At 34.5% G+C, this 25,273-nt stretch overlaps 1 protein-coding gene across 1 annotated transcript; it reads right to left on the minus strand.

Moving 5' to 3' along the window:
* Nucleotides 1-18,226: 18,226 nt before the first annotated feature.
* On the minus strand, nt 18,227-23,109 carry LOC128216284 (uncharacterized). Its single transcript, XM_052922849.1, has 4 exons — nt 23,033-23,109; nt 22,469-22,536; nt 20,282-21,297; nt 18,227-19,080 (listed from the first exon to the last, which is right to left on the minus strand). Exons 3-4 carry the CDS (start codon nt 21,276-21,278, stop codon nt 18,227-18,229), a joined length of 1,851 nt encoding a protein of 616 aa, XP_052778809.1. The 5' UTR covers nt 21,279-21,297; nt 22,469-22,536; nt 23,033-23,109.
* Between the last annotated feature and the right edge of the window lie 2,164 nt (nt 23,110-25,273).

The following is a 25,273-nucleotide window of genomic DNA, read 5'->3' on the forward strand; positions in this document are numbered from 1 at the left end:
GGCAATACACAGGTGATGCTCCAACACTATCGGTTTACAGTGTAGATGCTCCAGCAACTGAGCAATATACATGTGATGGTACGACATCTGGAAATACACTGGTGATGCTCCAACACCAAGACAATATACAAGGCATATTCCAAATCAAACACACATGATGCTCCGACATAAGGGCAATACACAGTTGTTACATTGCTTAGGATTAACAAGCTATACATTTCTTTAACCAGGTTCTAAGTATTCATACAAGTCCCGTATAAGAGAATTTGGGTGAAAGTGACTTGCGATCGAAATTATTTTATGATAGTTACGATTAACTTTTCTTATTTCGTACATAAAATATCAAATAACAATGTTTGCCTATATGAGTTGTAAAGGGCTTAAGCTTAATATGATTTAGTTTTCAAAAAAACCCAAAACGCCTAGACATTAAATGCAACGCAACTATAATGGAACATGATCAATTCAATTTGAATAACATACAACCACAATGTTGGATTTGTTATTTAAATTTGTATATAAAGCTTATCAAAACACCGCAAACAAAGTAAATGCATTTAAATATTCAGTTTAAAACCTAAACAGGTTATTGATTTACCACTTTTATAATGTGTTTGATTAAACCGCCGTCACAGAGTAGATGTGATTTATATATTGCTACCCATAGTAGATTATCGATAAAGTTGAGTTGAGGTTTAAAGCCGTCCTTCTGAACTTTACCAATTTCAATTGAATTCGGAATGATAATTGACAAAGTGTGCAGGTAATAAGGATTTCCGATATAAACGTATGTTGAATTTTGTTTTGTATTTTGTTTATGTTGTAATGTTTAAATGTTATAAGTATTAATTTTCCAAAATAAATAAACCTGTAGTGTCGCAAGCGTTTCGCACGTTTAATTGGTGAATGCATACTTTTAACTTTTTAACGGCAGCATAGGGGTTGAGATTTTATTTTGTCGAGTGACAGTATAATTATACTGATTCAACTTTTTTAAATCAACAATGACAGACTGTCTATTCACAAAAATAATTGTACGGCAGATGTGAACAGTTTTGTCATTTCATTATACAAAATAACACCATTTTTGTACAATTATTAAAGTGTCTAAAACTAGAAGATGCACATTCATTCTTCCAAAATGACATGTGAATAAAGTGGGAGTAATTGGAAAGTGTAATAACTCCGTGGCAATTTTTCAATCTATAATTCTCCCCCCCCCTCCCCCTAGCTTTGACCTTACGACTGATCCGATCAACAAGTGATCGATGGCATAGGGGTTGATTTTTCCCTTGGCCATGACTTAATAACTAGTTCTCAGAAGTAAGAATGGCTTAATTTTGTCATACCCACGACTTGGTAATCTCTAAGTCGCGGCCATGACGTACCATGTTGTGGGAACGAGTTAGTAAATCGTTGAATTATGACACGAGATTACTAAATCGTAGGAACTAGGTAGAAAGCCGTGGCCATGTCGCACTAAGTCGTGGAAACGAGATAAATATATATTTCACAAATGTCACATCTATGCCATCGAAGTTTGATGTGAAAATGGAGGAATGTCCTTTATATCGTTGCCTTTTAGTTGCAATAATGACCTATAAAGCACTCAAATTGATTTGTCCTGTGGATAATGTAAATGATGTCTGTCATTTTTACCTTTCATTTGAAAAACTTCTATAGCATTTATGTTAACAAAATATGCTAATTGTAACATCTGAAGTATACGCTAAACTATCGAGGGGATATTTAGTGTTTATGTTATTTGCTCTTTTGACAATTCTTATGACAAACTTCTTTTACGTTTGTATTTACAGAATATGCTTTTTGTAAATTCTGACGTATACGCCCAATTGAGGCCGCGAAATGTTGATCGGAAGGAACGTCATCCTGGTGCATGCGAACGGAATTCTAACAAGCGCCAACGTTTGCAAGACAAACGTAAAATACCACCAGAGAATGCTCCGAGGTCACGGGCAACAGAACCTCAGTTTCACCCAACTTACAGTCATGACTCAGCAGTGAAGGATTTCGGTCGACATGAGACCTGCTCTGAGCAGAACGAACAACAGAAAGTGACGTCATATTATCAGGAACTCTCAACTATTGAGGCTATCCGAAAAAGTATTGATAAAACCTCACGCGCAAAGTCTGCACCATCAGCTAATATTCCAAACTGGATGCTTAATTTAGACATAAATCTTGATGTTTCTTCAGTTGATATAATTCCACCATATGATGACGGTGTAACATTAAAATCTCGGGCGTCCGAGACATTTTCCGAGCGCGCCTCTTTAACATTTGTTAAAAATAATTCAGAAGACAATATCGACAACTTAAGTGATTCTAAAAAAGATTATCTAGAGGCAGTCCCAAACGAAAACATACACCAAGAAAAGGCTAAAAGCGTTCCAATCCCCGATAACAAAAAAAGAGAAGTTTACGCTGACACCTCAGTTTGGCCAAAACAGAACAAGAGTGCTCGCCCCTTATCAAATACGTTCAGAATAGCGACACCATTTTCCGCTGGGTGGACAAACACGGAAGATACAGGTATATTGTTTTCTTATTAAAATACAGACCCGATGTTAAAACACGTATATCAAGTGCAATATATTCCGTAATTTAAGATTCGGTTGCCGGAATTCACAATACCTTATACACAGTATACCTTCATGCTACTAAGAGAATTAAACAATATTTACAGAAATTAATAATAAGTTCGTTTTGTACAGAAGCTTGCTTCTATCTCCAAGACAAAATAACACGACAGAAGAGTTAGTATTGTGTAAATCATTACTTATGGCAGGCTTGCAGAAGATATGCTAGAACGAGGAAGGTCTCTATCCAGTAATCAGGGTTTTATAAAAGAAATGGTTTAACTGTATATTAGATATGACCCATATCATACACATATATGTATTTTTAACTCAAATACTCTGTAAATCTTGTCCCATAGCAGACACGCTGAGGCTTGTATAAAGTATTTGTCAGACCTGACCCATATTATACGTACGTCAATAAGTACTTGATCTTATATGTGACCTCGTTCCGGACAGTTCCACCCGACTCGACTATCTATCAAACTTGTTTCAAAGGAGTTTGCTTATCTTTGATCATCAACTTGGTTTGTAAATTCCAAATATTAACACTAAATTTCTAACAACGAATATTCATTATTTATACCAGACATGACTTATATTGAAACCAGACTTATGCTACCCATCATTTCAGAAGTATTTGTTGTAGATTATTACCTTCAAGTATATATGAATACACGATACAGTACAAGTATTAAAAGAAATATGTTGCATTTTTAATACAAAAATGGGAATTTAATTCACAAGTGCTCACTATTTTAATGAATTTATTAAATATTTGATTCTGTAGTCTAGAGTTTTTGACATCAAACCATATTTATATTGTCGACAGACTTTGTGCAACAATATATAAAACTATTTATTATTGTAGGCATATACTTACAATGTTTAACCACAACTAAAAACGCGCTTGCGCTTTTGTCATTAAAGTTGTCAATCTCGTATACAATAGATTTCCTTATATTCACAAACTGGGTATTGAAATGTTTGTATTTTTATCAATGTTATCAATTATTCAAACTGAATAAACTGACTTCCATCAAACAGCTTTTCAATATTTATCTTTCATTGTTATTAAAACAAACACTTTTGTGAGCTATCAGCAGCAAACTATTGACGTTTCAAAAGTTTGCCATGTTTGTATTTAGCAAAAGTGTTATCACCAGTTTTTAATTAATTTCGCTCCATTAGAATTATCGTGGCAGCAAACGCCAAAAGTATTACAATATGGCTGACGATAAATACAAAATTATCGACTTGTATTTGAAAAGACTTGGGCCAACAGTTTCTGTTAAAGGGATTTTGAGTGAACATATTGTGGATTAAATTTTAAAACATTTGCTACTTATGTACATGCACGAGTAAAACTTAATTTTATTAATGAAACGTGCTGACATTCTTCAAAGAAAATGCTTATTACGTTTTGCTTTTTAAAAAAGGATTACGCAAATGGCTCAATTTGCATTGAATGTTATGAATAGATGAGACTTCTGACAACGATGTGCATATGTTAATTTTTTTGTTATAAACGTTTAAAACTTGTGTGTTTTTATTTTATGTTATTGTGGTTTTTGAACATCATGGATGAATACGATTTGCTGTTCAGTAAGAAATGTTGATAACAATTTTCCTTGATTTTTAAAATAAAAATGGTAATATAATCATCAAAACAATTGTTTTAAAATTTATTTGTTCGTTTTCACTTTCTGTTATAATTAAATTAATTCGTTTACCTTTTTATTCTTGAATGATTCTTATCTTATTAATCATTCAAGTAAGGTAATTCATTTACGTCTTTATTTCTACAATGATTTTCTACTTATATAATTAATATATCAATTTATGTATTCATTAACCTCTTTATTTCTTCATTAACGTTCTTTTTATCTTATGCGAGGACAAACGATAAAAGTCAATGCTGTAGATTAATCAAATCACTCAAAACAAGACAGAAATACATCAACATTTAAAAAAATGTTTTAGCGCATATACTCATCCATACTAATTATGTAGCAGAAAACATATGTAATACAACAACAATTAATTCAATGTCGCAAATATGTGTTTAAATATTGAGCTTCATTCAGACGCTTGAAATTATATTTGTCTACAAAAAATCATTGAGTTGGTTTACCTTTCTTGGCATGCGCTGTTACCAAGGCGATTAAAGATGGTGTCGATGCAACAGAGTGGAATAATAGTATATGACAAGTCCATTTAATTACATGTTCCTACCAATTTAATACACCTGCTATGATATAGATTAACTTTTTAAGGTCCGCGTCGTTACCAAGGCGATAAGAAGGTGATGTCTATGCAACAAGGTGGAATCAGGAGTACCCGTATGTAGCTATTTTCAGATGATTAACATATTTAAACAAGACAGAGCCTCATTCGTGTACCAAAGTCATACCATATTATAACATTATTCTGATTTGATACGGTTTACAATTGAAATATCACGAATTTGCAAATAGAGCCCGGTGAACATAAATGGGAAATTGTGATTCCTGGTTATCCCATATTAATTAGGTATCATTTGAAAAGGCTTAATGTGTAGATGAAGGAAATTTAAATAATGAGCCGATGGACATATTATACAAACGCTGTTAGGTCCCGAAACATTGAAAAATCGCTCAATGCACTTCCGATTTCTGTTAAAAAATACATCTGCATTAGCTATATATGCAATATATGTTATTGAACGAGAATATCATGTTTCATTACTCCTGTAACAGCTCTAGTTCAGTGTTTCAATTTTAAATTTGAGTTTTGATTATTTTATTGTTTGGGCATTTTTAATGTCATGTAATGTATTGTTTCTTTATTTATTTCAGCTATGCAGCCGAAATCTAAGAAATATATTAACCAGATGTTAACTTTCCACCATATGAAACACCATGAACAGAAAATAAGGCTGGCAAAACGTAAGCAAACCAATTGTAAAAAAGTGAAAATGCTCAGTGGCGAACATACTGTATTGTAGCAACATAAATAAAATGATAATTACTACTGCCTCTGCAGACGAGCAGAATCAAGAACCATTATATTAAGTTCGTTAACTCAAACGGCAATTATACTAACAGTTTAGTGTTCGAAATTAGCTTTTGTTCAATTGAATGGCAGTATTTATACAAGAGGAAATTGGGTAAATCAGCAATTAGCCGTTATTGATTTTACTCAGCTAAATCGGAAGATTTAAACAGAGTCATGATAAGTTAAACTAGAATCTTAAACAACAAGTTGGTTAAAGGGTTGTAAAATGTATTTACCGAAATAAATAGGTCAAACTACATAATAATTAACTTTAACTATTACTTTACTACAATTTGATCGCTTTTATATAAGTGAGTTTCTTAATCTATGTTTCAAGTAAAGACAGTATGCATGTGTTCACACTTCGTTTTCATATTGTTTTATAGCAGCATGAAATTTTTTAATTTGTAAGATTTGTAAAAGTTTTCATTTGTTATTTGACCATGGCATTTCCATTTTATACACAGCCGCCATTGACAGCAAGATGCCGAACACCTTTAAATATGCATTAGGTAGGTATGTTTTCACTAAGTTCCATGCAATAACAAGTGCAGTTGATTTGCTATGTCAACTTTTGAAATATAACTTAAGGACCCAATAAAACCGGTTTTCAATGAACTGTGTATTAGAAATTGTTTCTAATTTCAAACAGATATAACTCGTACCTATAACCATTATTAGTCTTTTTAAACTGTTACACAAACTTAAAACAAGGCATGAACTTACTTACATTACAAAACTTTCGTATAGCATATATATACATAAGAACAGATGAACTCTCTTCTAAACAAAATATTAAATACTTCCCTGTTGATCCTCCCCCTAATGCACTTCGGTGCTTTGATTTTCGTGTTGTCTCTTTTTCAGACCGGAAGCGTTTGGTTGATGTAAGTTTAAGATGAGTTTATTAACAGCAAATAAGTTTTTGTTTGATATACAATTCAGGGATTTTTTTTTATTACATTCAGTTACCGGTCAATTTCACAAGTAATTGTGAACATTTCATTCGATTCATATTCAAGGCCAAATAAACTACTTGTGTATATGTCATTGATATAAGCTATTATACAATGGCTCTTCAAAAACCTAATAGATTTGTTTATGAATTATTTTTCGTTCAGAGGATTTAACCAAAATTCTTATCTCATGGAAATTGTGAGGAATTCTGCTTTAAAACTCCATAGAATAAGTGTATTATGCCCAAAAGAACTTAAAATCAAATTATTTTGAGCGTAATTCTACTTTGTTGTTATATCTTTAGCAACGGATTAGCGACTCTTGGAGGTTTTTTACGAATTCCACTAATATTTTTACAGCCTTCATATTTAGCTGGCTTTCAAGAACCTTTGTTAAAAAAGAGATAATCATGAAACCAAAATGAAATCAAAACATTTTTTAGGCAATTCTACGTTGTTTTTATTTCCTTAGCAACGGATAAGCGGCTCTTGGAGCATGTCAAGCAATTCTCCTACGCCAATGACTCAGAGGAGATTCAATAACGACAAGAACGTGACGTCATCCGATTCGCAAAATGTGACGACACGAAGAAATGTATCAAATGAAGACACAAGCGAAACAAAACAAGATAAATACATTGTAAAGAACAGATAGCATTTGTGACATTTATAACGTTAATTTTAATTTAAAAAAATGTAAACCATCGCGAAATTGGATAAAGTAACGATTTTCTAGAGAATGCTTTTGAACACAACAACATTAAAAACACTATTTTATATTGAAGCGCATACCAACGGGAAAAATGAAACAAATATTGCAATGGCATGCGTTATTTTGTGGGTCACCTATCCTTGTGCTTCTAGAATGGTATTCAGTATGAAACTAAAGCCTTCCTTATGGTCGTACAGGATTGATTTGTTTCACGGTAAAGGTCCGTTATTTATATCACGCAATCCGATTGGCTATATCATTCTGTGATCCAATTAAGATCAATATTGAATACCACCCCTGAACAGCGTGTTTGATTATTGCTGTTTTTATCTGTAGTCCTGTCCCTGTATTTGTCAATTAAGTTTTCATGTTCAAGTCATTAATATTGCTTTTCAAGTTTGGAAAGGTTATTGTAATGTGATTGAATAACTTCGCGATTGTTGATCGACATTTACACGGCCTGTAAACGCCAGCTCCACCACTTTACGGTGGTGCAAAGAAAAGGAGCTGTCGACACTTCCGTGGTGGAGCTGTGCCCTATGTTTACATGAACAAACGTGAGTATGATTTATATCTTATTTGATAATTTCATTTAACGGACATATTTCGAAAATCGGAGAATGGGGTACCGTGTAAGAACACTTCTACTGAAGTCTGGTTACTATTTCGTTTCAATATTGTGCAAACTGTAGTGCCAGGAGCTTTTCTCCCGAATCAGACTTGTGCATATTTTGAGATCTGATTGCATAGCAAGTACATTTCGGTGCTTACACACCCCGTAAGAACATTCTCACTAATGCAAACATAACTGTTATGTATTGTACCTATGCCGGAACACAACACAACTAATAAGCACTTCTTAAAAAGGAAAAATGCACATATTTATAAATGTGGTGGCGCTGTTGCCCTAGTTGTGGCGCTGTCGAGTAGTGGTGGGGCTATCGAGTATGTTTTGCGCTTGAAGTATTAAAAAAAAGTTAACGCTTTTGGAATGAATACAAAAGTTGCTATGTTTATCATTCTTTGAACATTATGCTGGCATGCATACTACTTGCGGAAACAAAACTCTTCGCGAACTACCTTAACCTTACTTAAAACAATTTCGAAAACAAACGGCTAGGTGCTGTTAATTTTTACCATAGAACTATCGCAGATTGTTAAATTTAAGTTAAAAAATGATGTTTTATGCACTTTTCTTAAACCGATAGTAACGGTTTAAGACATAACATATGAGATATGAAAACCTGCGGTCTGATCTTTCAGTATTGGTTTGCAGATATTTACGCAATATTTACTTGCTTTTGCCAAGGCAAAAAAAGTTACAAAAACGGTATATCTGTGAGAGTGCAGCTTTAAGGTACATGACCACGTTCCTTCGAAAAATATGAATGTCGGCCGATTTTAATGCAACTTGGAACAAACAATCGTCAATGACTGTACTTTAACGAGGTGCATTTATTTATTTTTTATTTTTTCCTATGAAATAATAAAAACATACCCTACCCGAGTTCGTTTTTGAAATAAATACGTTACATTCACCGATGGGTATCTGTTTTTGGCGATTCCTTATAAAAGGCTTTTCGTCATAAAACTTAAAATTAAGAAAAAAAAATCTTAAATACTAGTACTTAAATTATAGGATTATTTATTCAGCATACAATAAATTATATTCCGATTTTTTTATAAAAAAAACCTTTAAATTATATATTTTTACGGTTTCATCAACGTTTGCGCTAAATAGCACATGTCCGCTAGGTGGCGCTCTAAATCAACAAACAACGGGATTTAAAAAATAAATAAATGCACCTCGTTAAAGTACAGTCATTGACAATTGTTTGTTCCAAATTTCATTAAAATCGGCCGACATTCATTTTTGTTCGGAGGAACGTGGTCATGTACCTTAACAACTAGACGACTTGCAATACAAATATATATATGTAAACTTTGATATTTGTTACTACATCAACTAATTGTTAGCCGATTTTTTTTATTCTATTAATAAGAATAGCTGTAGTTTAATGTCACCGTCGTAGAAGGTAAACTAGGTTATTAAGTTAAATGCAAGAAAAAAGCCTGTTTACCGCGACATCTTCTTTTTACAAAACTAGTTATGCATCTTTAATAACGACATTTGCCTTTGTTATATGAAGGTCTAGTATTACAGTATTACAGTATAACAGTATAACAGTATAACAGTATTTTTTTATATTCTTTATTTGTCACAAGTAAAAGTTAAGTTCAAATATTTGTATGTTACTATAATACTACGTCACTAGGCAAAATGCTGGAAAAATACATATTCACATCATCCTCGGGTTATGACCCTTTAAATGAGTTCCTTATAATTACCTTATTATTATTTATCCCGTCATTGTATAAAAATAGGCCACTCAATATAAAACAGAGGTACTGGGACTTTAATCCTTATTGTATAAAATTAGGACACTCAGTCTGATACAAGGGTTCTTGGACTTTAATCCTTATTGTATGTTACGATTCGTAACAGATAAGAAAATAAACATTTTGAAAATCTAGCGCCCTTGATTGACTGAAAATGTAGGGCAAACACTATCCGAGTTTAGATGCACAATAAGAGTGCATTAGACTCTGAACGAGTGCAAACAAAGAAACATCACAAACAGACCATAAACACGTATCAAAACAAAAAGTATACTATTTGTTATTTTATTGCAAAGCAAGAAAACACTATCATGGGGGCGACACATTTAAGAATTCAGCAATACACTTACCTAAAATTTTAACAAGCATTATTTGAACATGGCAAGTATTAGCTATGTATGAAAACCATCATTAACACTATATTTGATTCATTTTGCTCAGCATCCCGATTTCTACAAAATGCATTGCTTTTCATAAGGAGCCATTGCTTTTCAATTTAAAGGATTCAATAATGCTCCCTGAGTGGCACAGAGGGGCGAGGCTATATTTTCTCTACATAAATTCAGACCCTTTTAGTTTGATAGTGGGGCTGTTTTGTGGGTCAAATATCGCCCTTTACAAAGGATTTTCATTTAAAAGATTTTGATTAAGCACTCGATGTATAGTGTTCATTTCAAATGGTAATAAAACGAAAGCATAAAAATGAAGCTCTAAATGAGATAAAATCATTAGCTAAATGTTCACATATAATAAAAGATAGTATATTGTAATTTTAACAATGAAATGATTAATTGAAACAAAATATACGAGTAAATGCATCTTTTAATTGTACATTTCGTACATTGTTTTGGTATTTGAATGCTAAAAAAAATAAGTAAAGCATAAATCATAATTCAAGATTAAATAGATGATGAATTAAACTGCTTATTTGTGTTTTACTCATTTTATTATTTTTATTTATTTTCTAATGTGAACAAAAATGGCCCTGCTAGATTTTTAACACGTTTAGATTTTAAACTGATAAGTGAAGAATCGTTACTGATCGCTGAAGACTCTTCAAGATTAAGCTTTTACTGCACAGGTGCATATAGCAAAGCCTTCTGTTTACATATGCAAAGGCACAATTTTAGTGTCAATGCTGACTTAAATCACGTCAAAATATCCTGGGTAGGAGGGGGAGGGCATTCAGTAATTGACAGTGGCACGGCATAATTTTAGGGATACAATCTGGGAGTGTAAAACACTAAGTCAGTTAGAACTTATGAAGTAACGTATCCGTTAATAAGAAACGAAAAAAAAACTTAATAAACTCAAATCCAAACTTAGTATTTGAGTTTTAGACTGATGATTTGTAAACGGCATCCTATTATTGCCTTAACATGGCAAGTAACTTCGCTCTCGTAATGACAAAATGTTAAAATTATAAGGGAAACGGCAAAACTGTTCTAATTTATAGGTGAGAATTACATTTAAAGGCTTAAAACACGAGGATAATGCCCAAATCTCGTTTTTCCAGTCTTTTGCCCAGTGACATAGCTAAACAGTTTTTTACCAAATATTAGAACTTTACTTTGGCTTGTATCAAAAAGAATATTCAAAAATATTTCGTAGTGATTTGATAGGAATTCGGTAAGCAGAGTTCCAACTCGTCTGTACTTCTTAACCTTTTTCTGCGTTATGAATTAAATTACACATTTTCGAGTTCGATATAAAATCTTTGCTGACTATCAATGCTGACAATAACTTGTTATGTATACTTTTGGAAGACAGAGTGTAAGACATAATATTGGTCTGGGTTGGCCTGATGTTTGATTATTATCAGATGATTCACAAGTTACTTAACCTACATCTTACACAAACGAAAAGCGTTCGAAAGATTCATTAGTTTGGTTTTGATATATACGATGAGGGAAACGAAATGTTCTTGTTTTTGACTAAGTGACCCAGTTTGACCTTCAATTAAAACAAAACTATTCTTGATAGTAAAATGATACATATCGGGTAAAATAAGTTTGCTATAGTAATACAAATAAACATGAACACAAGATGACAGTGGTTTTCTTTTTAAGAAGTCCACCTCGCGCATATACCTTCGTGGGTTTAAGCCACACCAGAGGCATCTTCTCTTAGGTTTTCATACAGGACAATATTACTGGTTTCTACCAAAAAAAAAAGCGGACTGAAGTTTGATAAAGATTGGGTAGAATTCTTCTCTTAAGTTTATTAAGACAAACAAAGCAAGTATGTTTCAGGGTGTTTTGTCCCTGAATGTAAACATGATGATATGTTCCATTTCATGATGAAATACACATTTAATTAGTTATTTTCTCTGAATGTGAACATGTTGCGATGTTCCCTCTCATGATGAAATAAACATGCTAAGGTGTATTTTTCACTCTTTCCTTTCACTTTGAGAAAAAAAAAACTTTTTTGTCTTTAAATGTGAACATGTTGTAATGAGAATAAACATGTTAAGAGGTCTTCTTTATACCTCAAAGTAAACATTTTGAGATTATCCATTTTACTATGAGAATAAAATCATAAGGTGTCTTTTTTGTCTCTGAATGTGATTATGCTGAGATGTTACCTTTAATCACGAAATAAACATGTTCAGATGACTTTTTGTACCTGTTTGTGAACATGTTCAGATGTTCCCTTGCATGATGAAATATAAATGTTTCGGTGTCTTGTTTGTGTCTGACTCTAAATATGTTGAGATGAACTCTTTCATGATGAAATATACATGTTTATGTGTCCTTCTTGTCTCTTAATGTCAATATTTTGAGATGCCCTCTTTCGCTATGAGCTTTAATATGTTAAGGTTTCTCTTTTGTCCATTAAGGTGACCATGTTGTTATATCTCCTTAGTTCCTAAAATAGTTTTTTTGTAATGTTCTCTCCCTATAAACGAGAAATGAGAATTCCATTTAAATTGTATTCTTATTTTCGTGCGTTTATGCAGTATGACCACTAGGCCGCGATTTTGCAAACCCATAGTGATACATTGAGTGTGGTATATTGTCCATTTTGTCTCTGATTGTAATGGGGTTAGATTGTCCTTTTCGTTTCTGAGAATTATAGTGTTGGATTCCCTCTGAGTGTGATTATGTTGTATTCAACCTATAGTCTCTGATTGTGATAATGTTTTGTCCCTTTCGTCTCTTGTGTGAAAAAACTGGATTTTCCCCTTTGTCTCTAAGCGTGATAATTTTGAAGTGTCCATTTTTATCCCTGATCGTGACAATGTTGATTTCCCCTTTTGTCTCTGCTCGTTTCCGTTTGTCACTGAGTTTTCCATGTGAAACGATGTTAAAATATTTTAATATCTTTCTGAGTGTGATCATGTTATATATTTTGCTTTGTCTCAAAGTGTGATGATGTTAAAATTAAACTCACATTTCTGAGTCAGATCATGTTTAATATTCTGCTTGGTCTCCGTGTGTGATGATGTTAAAATTGAACTCATATTTCTAATTCAGATTATGTTGAATAACCCCCTGATTGTTAGCATGATGAATTGTTCTTTTGTTTCTGGCGTTACAGAGTTTTCCTATTGTCTGTGTGTGATCATGTTGAAGTTGAATAGCTCAATTTGTTTCTGAATGTGACTTTGTTGAATTGTTCCCATTGTTTTGGAGCGTTTTAATATAGAGTTCTCTCCATTTTGTCTGAGCGTGATTATGCTGATTTGTTTCGATGTTCTCCTGGTATGATTGACATACTATTAAAATATTAATAATATCTGTCATGTGTTCCCGTTCCGGATAGAAAAATCCGACCCGAGGGCACCTGCGTTGCCAGGTAACGAGGCTTGCCGAGTTACCGGCTACGCAGCGTGCCCGAGGGTCGGATTTTTCTATCCGGAACGGTCACACATGATAGATATATTTTCTAGCATACCTTAAATAACATTTTTTGTGAAGAAAATACATAAGAAAGCGCGTTTTTGTACATTTCACCAAAAAGGGCGTGCGATGATGTTTACTGACGTCATGACGCGCAGTAATTTGTATTCACTGCATACGTCAATAAGTTCCTTCGCTATCACGTCTTTTAAGGGTTATTTTGTTTTGTTTTTAAGGAATATTTTTGTAAAGTTAATGTTAATGGAACTCATCTATTAAAATCGCATAACTATGGTTACATTTAGTGTTTAATAATAGAAATTGAAAGTATTACGTCACAGCGCGTGACTCATCTGGCATGGGGGGATACCAGATGGGATTTTCCAGCACGGCTGACGTCACCGGAAATGCCTATCCGGTGTGCTAGAAATATGACTTATTAGGAGTTGTACAAAATTGTTTTAATAGTAATATTTGTATGTGTGACACAGAAAGTTTTCAATTATGCCAAAACATGAGGAGCTTGTCTTAAGATATTGTCATAAAGTATTGAATAGTACTGTTAATGAAGAGGCACCATGCTTATAAAATAAAATAAAAAAATAAATATTAAATAAGTTCTATGAGGTTTTACCTCCCCAAACTACATTTTAAATACAATGTGATTGTGATTTATCTCATGAGATTAGCTGTGTTGATAGAGTATGATTATTGTAAATATTTAAAAAAATTGATTGTTGTGCTATTTTTGGAATAAACTTAAATTTAACCATCATTTGATGTGTGTGTTCAAGTTAAGCTGAACGTAGTCGATACGTTCCTCAACAAAATTTCGACGTCAATATGAAATATTTTCTAGATGTACTGACAATTGATCAGCATAAAGTGGTAAGCTTGTTTTAATCATTTATGTGAAAAAATACTTTTCGGAGAAGTAAGTGAAAAACCCCGCCATCATCAGGCACCATCATATCTTTAATTTTATCCCCAATGGCGTCATTAGATATTGAAATCTCATCGAAAAAAACATTGATAAACGATATGCACGGAAACAAGCATAGTACAATTTTATTTTAATATTTGCACACAAAGGTAAGATCAATGTTAAACACATATAATAACTCGCGTTTTTCATATTTTGTTTTGTTCAACGTCAAAAGTTAAACAAGATAATAGTAAATATTCGACTCAGAAAAATAAATGGCTAAAGACCACAGTTATCTGCCCCCCCCCCTTTAATTCGGATGTTAGTGCAGAAAAAAACAGTGCTTTTGTTTAAATATCAGTATTTTGTTCAAGGAAAAAGAAAGGTATGCTCTTTTCTGCATAACGCTGAACATATATTAAGACTGTTTTGTAAAAAAATGATAGTTTCCAGTGTGAATATTGGAGGCCACATTGCCTGTGGAACTGTTAAAATTGCTTCTTTGTAGCCTTTGTTCCGTCTTGACCTCAGGGTCAAGTATTTCTACTCAATTTTGTGAGATACGGCAAAAACAACCTTATGTTTTCTTGTGATTATTTTTTTTGTTTTGGATTGTTCGACAGCAGTCTGTTATTTATTAATTTGGGGCTGCTTTAAAGTGAAAAGCCAGGTTAATATTTAAATGAAACATATAATAAAAATAACTGCCTTCTAACAGTCCATCGCACCCGTAATCTGCGTACGCTACTTGGAGCTACTTCCCGTACAGTCTAGTACCAGCTAGTGATAATACTGTTGCAGTTATATACATATGTCCGCAAGTAGTTCTTTTCATTCCTGTTTCATATTACGTTAAAGTGAGCATCTTCTAAGAACGTAATCTGAAGCTTTTGTGGTAGAGCGTCGCCTGTTTGTAACAGGGCTCCGAAGGCGGCAACATCAGCGTCCGCGCTGTGAGCATTGAAGAATATGTTAAATATATTGTGGAATATTGCAGATAATTTGTAGCTTGTAATTTCAGGAAATATTACTTTGCATAGCCATAAACTATCCGCAAAACAATACATGTGGAAATGGCTTATACTACAGCTCAGACATTTAGTTATCATTAATCTTGTGTCAAAAGCTGCATCGTGTGCTGTAAGGACGGGGTGTTTAACTTCTTCAACCACTCGGAAATCGATGACAGGCCAGTAAACACGTCCGTAGACTCAACCAGTGTTTTGTAATTAACCATTTGCTCTCCATGTATCGCCATTCCAGTAAGCGATTTGATAGATGTCAGAATACAGCCACCTGCGGGTATGACGTCGTTTTCTGTTTTATTGAGCAAGTGCACGATATCAACAAACACTCAGATTGAAATCTAAATTATTGAGAATGGCTCTTTCGCTACATACTCTTATATAACGTTTTAGAGCAAATGTTTTACTCGCCCCAATGACCATGATTTTGCGAGCATGTCGTCGCGCAATAAAGCGGGTTTGCAGATGTGCGTGTATGTGCATGCTTGCACGTGTTTGTGCGTGAATCTCGAGGAGGGCCCGGCAGTGTGTTTAAGCTTCACCGAAATTTAATATATACCGCAGAATGATTTTTTTCAAGACTGCCATTTTAATCAATTGATAAGACAGATGCATATTGAAAAAGGTTCAGATATGTGATGAAACAAAAATCAATAAAAACTTCAAACTAAATAAATATTATGATTAATTTGCAGTTGACACCGGAAAAGTTAAATATTAAATCGGTGGCGAAGGCAAGCGGTAAGCGTATCGTCCTCTTGATCAGAAGGTCCCGTGTTTGATCATTATAATTCGGGAGTGTTAACAATGTCTATGAGGTTATAAACCACATGTATATAATATAACACATCTTAAAACTGCTATGTAACATTTTCATCGTAAGAAGATAATCGCGGGGTAAAACAAATCATAGTTTTACTATTACGTGTGTACGAGTACATTCATAATCTCCATTGTTCATATATTTTATTGCATAACTCGAAAGGCTGAATTTCAGACTAGAAAGTAGTACACAAAAACATAGGAAGTGCCAGGCATTTAACGAAGAAATGTTCATCCTAATGTTAGTCGATGGGCGTAATGAAACGCACAATTATCCAAAGACACACATCTTATCTTCCGCAATCTAGATAATTTACCCACGTTTTTAAAATTGGTAATGTTATCGTTATATAATTTAATTTAGGCATCTCTAAACCAATTTCAATTACTTTATGATGAAATATCGGTAGTCGAGATGCGCCAAATGTATCACTCGATGTGAGAAATCGTATGGTGTCAGATAGCATCTTTTAGCACTAACCGACGACGCGTATATAAGTTATTTTTAGCAAAAATGCGAAAGAAATATGACTTCCGTCCGGCCAATTTACAAAAATAATGAAATATATTTTATATTGAACGTCAATTAAAACTATGACAGCTGCACCTCTTAAACAATTGTTGATATATACTAGTAAAACGAATTGTCTTTGAATTCCACGATTTCCACACCCGTTACAAATCAGCTAAAGGCTGATGTGAGATTGGTTGATTGATATTATCACGCGAAGCTTTCAATTAATTAAGGAAAGGTTCGAAAATCCAGAAACTTGTAAATGAGTTCGAGTGGCCAAATTATCGATTTTCTAAAAATATTTGGACTGTGCCAGCGGGAGGTGGGTTCACATTAATTATGCTGCCAGATAAGACCAGAATTTCTTTTTATACAGTCGAACCCCGTTGGCTCGAACCCCCAGGGACCGTCGAAAATACCTCGAGCCTCGAAAAATTCGAGCCAAGCGGTATGCTTTCCTCAGTATAATGAAATCGGTCGTTTACATCAGTTCGATCTAACAAGGAATTCGAGCCAAGCGAGTTCGAGCCAACGGGATTTGACTGTACTTTAATTATATCTTTAGCTGTAATTAAGGTTTCAAACAGTAAACTAATAATACGATAATTCAGTTCAGATGCATTACTTGGGAAATATGTTTTGGTCCAAAAACATGAGCGAGTCCATTTAAACACTTTTTTGACATTAGTTACATCTAGTACACCAATGTTTGTATAATTTATTCAATAAATATATGAGGAATCAAGTTGCACATTGGACAACGTCTTTTTAATCATTCAATTCATGTATGAAGATACTATTTAAACTATGGTCAATGTCTGTTCAAACAATTCAATCCATCTTTTTGGAAACAATTTACAATTCGGTGAATGTCTAAAAAATTATTCATTCGATATACATGTATAAGGATACGTACATATATGTTTAATTTCAATAAAACACAAAATGAACACCATATTTACTTAATACAAACTGCATGAAAAAATGACACATCGTGTCTATAACTCTATCATTTATATTCCGAATCATTCTTTTACACAATTACATTTTTTCATTAAACATTCACAAGTAGGAACCAACTTGTTGGTATATTTCATACACAATCAGCTACTAACATTTCAATTTATAATACATATTCCCATACTCGTATATTATTTTCTTATAACACATTACTACACGACTTGTCACTAATGAGAACTGTTAGAATTCAAAATAATTTAAAAGTCAAGTTTCCGTCAAATACTCTCACAGTAGTTGAATCGCGCGTGTGTGAAATAAAGCATTGTATAAGCATATTGTAAGTAAAATATTATACATTAGAATTATTCTTGAACATTACAATTACTTCACACCTGATACAAATTTCACTCATATTAATTGACTGACATGATTTATACTAAGTTGAATACTTTCACGAAATTCTCCAATTCAGATCTGTCATACTGACTGCAGGTGACAAAAATCATCTTCTTCAGTGAACAGTAAGCCACACTGTATGGGCACTCAATCCCCTGTTCCTTCCCCTGCAGTTGGGTTATCTCGCCGGTGAGCGTGTCCAGTAACAGGATGTTGTCACTGCCCCATCCACAAACGAGCAGCTGGTTGTCCCCCATAGCTGCCAGACCAGATGGGTATTTCAGTACCGGATCTTTGTAGGTCTGGAGCACCTCCAGTGAGATGCTCAGCTTGGTTATGGTGTTGGTGCCCCAGTCTGTGACATATATGACGGGAGGATTCTGACTCACTCTGGTCACTGTCAGATACCTGGGTTGCTGAAACAAAGGTTTTCCACTGCTGTCTTTTTCCACACTCTTCTTCACCTTTCCCTTCATGTCCATCAACTCAACCTTACCGTAAAAAGACACTATCAAGTTGTCATCACAAAAATCTATTCCATAACATAGTCCATCTAGTTTAACGACATCCTGTAGTGTGACATTTTCCTGAGTTGATACGAACTGTATCTTCTTCAAACCAGGCAGAGTGACGGCTGCCCTGTCTCCGGGCAGGAGACACAGGTCCCACGGCTCACTTGGCAGTTTAACCTGGGACACCAGCTTGTTATTCATGGTGTCCACCAACTTCAATGAGCAATTAGTGTGATCTACCAGTACGAGCCTGTCCCCGGTCAGGAGGGTCACATTGGTTAGCCCGCAGTGAAGGGTATCACCTGATGTCTTCACTGAAATGTCAGGCTGCCTGCTGAACTTGGCCTGGCTTAGGTCTGCTCTGCTGCTGAAGCGGGCTGAAAGTAAACATTACAATAAATAACACAAATAAAAAAAATGTTTTGTTTCATCACATTTTAAAATGAATAATAATAATAATAATAATAATAATAATAATAATAATAATAATAATAATAATAATAATAATGGTGGGAGGGCAGCATCAAAGTCACCTTATGTATCGAATAATCTTAGTTAGGTTTGACATAAAGAGACCAAACTTGGTATTATTACATCGTTATTGTATTCTAAGTCAAAGCGGCGTAGTCGAGCGCGCTGTCTTACGACGGCTCTTATTGATAAATACATTTGCTTTTTATTGCTTCATATTGACCCTAATCAGTTTATACCATCACTGCTACAGCAATGATGATTCATATTTTTTGTTAAACCTATTTTAAAAAGTAAAAAAAAACATAATGAAAGTTCATATGTATAAAAGTTGACTGATTCAAACATATTTTATTGCCTTTTTTCTTTCAACATAATCGGTATTTACAACAATAATATAGAGTATACAAAAAGCAAATGGTTTGGACACAAGTTCTAACAACATAAGAAACGTCTTCCCCTGTATAAAAGTTAATAGTCCACAGAACACATTCCAAAAACAATTTTACACTGCACAAAGTGAATGTTTATAGACCATTGCGCTATTGTAAGAAGGTTTCGTTGAAATGAATTGTTGGATGAATCGTTAAAAAGAGTGCTAACTATTTCCCAAAATAATGTAATGTTATAGATATTTTTCAGTAAAATGATCAAATAGATACCTTATATATCATATGTCCTCGACTGACCAGTGTGCTTTAAGATGTTTTTTAATTACATTGTATTCAATGAAAACTCGTTATGCGAAAATTGACGCATACTTTTATTATTATTTTTAAAATAGATAGGCAACTATTTATAATTTCGCCTGGAAATATGACGGTTGTATATTAAGTAAAATATTTATACCGTATTGTTATACCTAAACAAGTATATATCATTCGAAATTATATTGCTTAAGTTTATTTGAATCTTAATTTATATAAGAAATATCATTTGTCGAAGTATTTCATTCTGCCATTTTTGTAAAGCACTTGGTGAACTTTACAACATAGTTTTTAACGTAACGTTAACGTGCTTGGTTAACTTGAGCGACGTAAAAAAACAACAGACTTATAAACTGCATTACTAAGGAAATGTCAAATTAGTTAGTGGTTGTACGCAAACCTTTTTGTAACACAGCTTTAATCTGTTTTTGGTGTTGTTGCATCGTATCCTGTTGCCGTTGTTCCTGCTTCGTTTGCTGTTGTCGGTGTTGTTGCCCTAACGCCGACGAGGATTCGCCCTCTTCCAACCGTCCTATTGCATTTTCAGCAGCTTTTATCTGCTCAATTACGGGGTCCCTGTGAAACTTGTATCGGGGAACTTTACTCCTCCTGCTCACCTCTCCCAGGGCTGCCTGGAGACTTGCCAGTTCTTTTATAGCTCGCTTTCCTACTATTAATATCTGGTTGCTGTTGTCGTTCTGTGCTTGTAGCTCTGACTTTAGTTTCTCAATGGATGATTTCATGTTTGTGCATTTTGATATCAGTTCATTTAGCAGTGTCTTGGATGTTCGTTTCTTCTGATCAATTTCTGCAAAGAGTTCATTTTCCCTTTTATCCAGGTACTGGTTAATTTCAGTCCTGAATTTGCGAAGTTCATTTATATTGGTAAGGCTTTCTTCATCAACTGATTTCATGATCGCCTGCATGTCGTGTGACAGTTTGCCAATGTCAGTGGCCGTCTGGACAAGTCCTGTTTTCAGGCTGTTGTATTCTGCACCCTCCTTGTACCGCTTTGAGACTTGAGAAACCCTTTCAATATTACATAATCGATGAGCTTTCTCAGCCAAGCAGTCTCCACACAGAATTGCCTCATGATTAAGACAGTAATATTTTATGAAATCTTGAGCATGACGATGACACGTTTCATTAAATTTTTCATCTTCACTCTCTTCGCGGAATGAGGAAGGCATACTGTCCTTGTCCTGGAGGGCGTGAGTTTTGGTTATTTTCTGGTTCCGGTGTACTCGTGCACAGGTGGAACAAAGAAACTCCTTACAGACGGGACAGAAGGCCTCGGGGACGATTTTCTTGCCGTCCTCCGCGCATGGCTGGCAGTAGGTGAGGTCAGGCGCCGATCCAGATGTCACTTGTGCCTTTCGTCCGGGAACTGCATCCATCCTTCCGAGTGCCTTAAATCTTTATAATACAAGAACCATGAAGTTGTTAATACGGAAAAGAAATTGATTCCATAACTTTCACTTCTCTGTCTGGCTCTCTAGCTCTCTCTCCCTCTCTTTTTCTCTCCCCATCCCCTCTCCGTCCCTCTCCCCTCTTTTTTCTTTCTTTCTCCCTTGCTCTCTCCCTCTGTCTTTCTCTCTTCCCCCCTCTCTGTCTCTCTCCCATCTCTTATTATTTCGCTTCCCATCATATTTCATCCTAACTATCTCTCCAACTGTTTCCCTCTCTGAACCCCCCCCCCTCTCTCTTTATTCCGTCTCTCTCTTTCTATTTATCTCTCTGTGTCCCTTTGTCTCTCTCCCTATTCCCTCTCTCTTTCTCCCTTTCTCCTCTCTCACTCTCTCTCTCTCTTCCTCTATCTATCCCCATCACCTCTCCGTCCCTCTCCCCTCTTTTTTCTCTCTCTCCCTGTCTTTTTCTCCCCCCCCCTTTCTCTCCCTCTGCCATTTCATATCTTTCTCTCTCGCTCTCCATCCATTTTCATCCTATATCTATCTCCATCCGTTTCTCTCTCTGAACCACCCCCCTCCCCTATTTTACCCCTCTCTCTCTTTCAATTTATCTTTATGTGTCCCTCTCTCTATTCTCTCTCTCTCTCTCTCTCTCTCTCTCTCTCTCACTATTTTCAATTGTTATGCTTTATTATGTTCAACTTTTTTTGACTTACTTGACTTTCAGTGGAAGCCTTTATAAAGGAATTTTTAGTTTATAGGTACGTGGCCACAATTTCCCAAATAGGGCTAAAATATCGCGAATAGTTTTCATACGTTTACGGTTTGATAGCTGCGTGGTCGATCTGTATTGATTTAAGTTTGGAATGTAAAAGGTCGAAGTCAAATATCCTTTTGTAAGAATAAACAAATATTGGTTGGACTGTTGGGTGGTCGTATGATACGGTAGGCCATAAATAGTTCTCCTCATTCACGGTATTACAACGTATTTACAGTATATGTTTTTTTGTAAAACAACGTTTTAAAAAATAAACTTGAAAGTTAATTTAACCGGGAAATCCAGTCACCGTTTTGTATTATTCTGACAAATACGATTAAGTTGAATTCAATATTTCAAGAAATAACTGAACAAATTGTAGAGTATATATCTTCTTTACAATTTGGTGAAAACTGTTTACTGTTTTGTCCAATTCCCGTTTTTCGACAGATTTTGTTCGGTGTGGACAGGCTGCCAAATCAATTTTGTCTGAAAGACAGAACACAGGTCATTAATAGACCAAAAATTGTACGTTTACGGATTTTTTTTTTCGATTTTTGATATGGCAAATGTAAGGGATTGGAAGAATCCCGTATAACACGTCTAATACTTTAGACTAGAAAGTACCTAAACAATCAAAGCGACCAGCTTTGAAAACACAAACTACAATATTTCTATTTAAAAATGAAGATGGCCAAAATGTTTTAGGGCGGTCCAATACCCCAAATAGTTGTGACCCTTTTAATTCGTTTCTGGTGAAGCCGGGCTGCACATTCTTATTTTTGACCCCAAAATCAGGTCCATATAAATATATGTCAATAGTCTTTATAAGATATTTATGATGGCCACATATAAACATAACAATGCCCACTGCCATGATATAAAAGTATTTCGGAACGCCAATTATTGTGGCTATCCCAAATGTGCACTCAATAACTTTAAATCCTGGCACCGCCCCGCAGAAAAAATACTGTTTTAAACTTACTTTTGTTGACTGTTGAAAGCCAGTCCGTTCCCATAGTTAATCGAATATCTTAAGTACACAACTTATTCCTTTCAAATGTGGTTGTCGCCTATGATTTTAATATTCGCTGTTTGGAGAGATAAGGGCCAACGTATTTCGTGTGAGTTCAAAAACTAAAGTAGCAACTTTCTTGATAAGAAATAAGGGAGGTTATCATTGGTAGTGCTAAAACCCGGTATCCGGTATCCGGTTATGTTGATACCGGGCTGAGTGATCAATAGTTTTAGCATGGAATTATAACTATTCTGGTTTCCCAAAGCTAATCCTCCGATTCAAACAAAATTATGCCGTTTTAATATACACACGTTACTTCGGAAATAATAGAGTCATTGGTCTGTTATATGAATTTCAATATGAGCTCAAAATTCACCTTTATTTTCAATGTCAATATTATTTTTATACTCTACATTGTATGCATTTCTTAACAATCCTTCTTTGTGTATTGGTTGTGTACGGGGTTCTACCAACACATTATTATAACGGAAGTCTATAATGAAGAATTATTGTTTGGTATATGTTACGAAATTTTCCCGTTTATCTGATGCCATTAAAGTTAATTACATTTATGTGGATTTACTAATGACCAGTATGATTTACAATTTATAATTTCTTTAATTTCATAAAAAAATAGAGTTATACTTTGCCAGTGAATTTTAAATTCAGAGTTAAGCTTCAGCCGGCTATTAATAACTGTTCATACAAAACTTGTTCAAGCACCTAATTTAGCTCGTAAATTATTCACTGGAAAATGTGCTTATTTTGGAAATAGAATATGAGATAGAATACTTTAAATAGGTTGTTTTGAATAATTTATGTCATTAAAATATTATATAGTAACTTACCTACGGGCTTGTTATAAAATTGTTTAGCTTTGTCTTCTAATTGATTTAATAACCAAATTGAACTGTGCTATGTATATTAATATTCATATTTTACAAACTATTCTTGGGTCGACGTACAGCGGAAGTCTATCCTGAAGACTGATTGGCTGAAGGCCGCGTCATACCTAAAGACGTTTAAAGTAGCTCCCTTGCCTGACGCTCGGCATTTAAATGGTAGTGCTAAATGGTAAAATGGTGTATTCAACCCAGGAATGTTGTATCCCGTGTATCGGTGCTTTACATCGAGCACGTTAAATAAACCAAAGGGTCTCTTTGCAAAGAGCTAGGGTATCGCAACCCGGATCTCTTGTATCTCACTCTGTTTCGTTAAGTCTTCCAGTGTCTGGATTTGACTGTGAATTGCTATCACTTTTATCTCATGTCACTTATGGCAATAAAACACAATTTAAGTCGTGATTGCGCCACGGCGGGGACAATCCATAATGCAGCCTATAGGCACGGGCAGACCTTGATAAACTCAAATAAACTAACAAAAAACATACTTGGACCTGTTTTTTATATCTTTTTAAAAACCGAATGAATCATTTTCTTGAAAGTATCTGTCCTCAAACGATTTCTTCACTTTTTTATTTCCGACGTCAGCTTTGTTGAGTCAGTGCGTGGATTCCCCAAGGACCATTCACGTTTTTTTTTACAGTTGGTTCTCTATTTAAAACTATTGATTGTTCCTGAGATTTGAATTTTCTCTGTTGATCAAGTTTATAGAGTTAGAAATCATTTACTTGTCTTAAGAGGTTTTATTTTTATTTTATGATACTCAACTGTTGATTGTGAGACTCGGCGAAATTATTTGAAGCTGACAAAGGCACTTATAGTTTCCTATTAATACAGTATTTTTGCCATTCAAATGACTTGAATTAAGAATTAATTGTATTGAAAATGAACACATCTCAGTCGATATTTACTAACAACCTTTGCCCTTTGTCGAACCTGGGAATTCATGTAACCGCCCGTGCGGCTACCACCACTCGTTAGATAAGACGGTTCGGTTACAGTTACAGTTGCACAGAGGGTATACCAATGCCTGTTCTAATTGGTTTTACTGTTTTAATATCAGGTCATATAAGGAAAAGGGTCATGACAACATCTGTACAGTTTAAGGATGTGAGGATCATATCAATCCCTGAACAATTGATGTCGATGGTGCGGGGCGTATAGTCTAAAATAAAAGACGTGTTATACGCAATTCTTTCAATCCCTAACGTACGTAAAGGATTTTCCATATAAAAAATTGTAATAAATCTGTAAACGTACAATTATTTAGACTTCGGAGGTGAATCAGCGCTAAAAGGCCTAGTTG

The sequence above is a fragment of the Mya arenaria genome, chromosome 14, assembly GCF_026914265.1.
Source record: "Mya arenaria isolate MELC-2E11 chromosome 14, ASM2691426v1".
Lineage (NCBI taxonomy): Eukaryota > Metazoa > Mollusca > Bivalvia > Myida > Myidae > Mya > Mya arenaria.

Bases quoted from the DNA above. Each gene is read 5' to 3' on its own strand.
- LOC128216284 (XM_052922849.1), bottom strand. From the start codon at position 21,278: ATGGATGCAGTTCCCGGACGAAAGGCACAAGTGACATCTGGATCGGCG. The intron at 19,081-20,281 runs GTTTGCGTACAA...GTTTACTTTCAG, and splicing joins TAAAGCTGTGTTACAAAAAG to CCCGCTTCAGCAGCAGAGCA.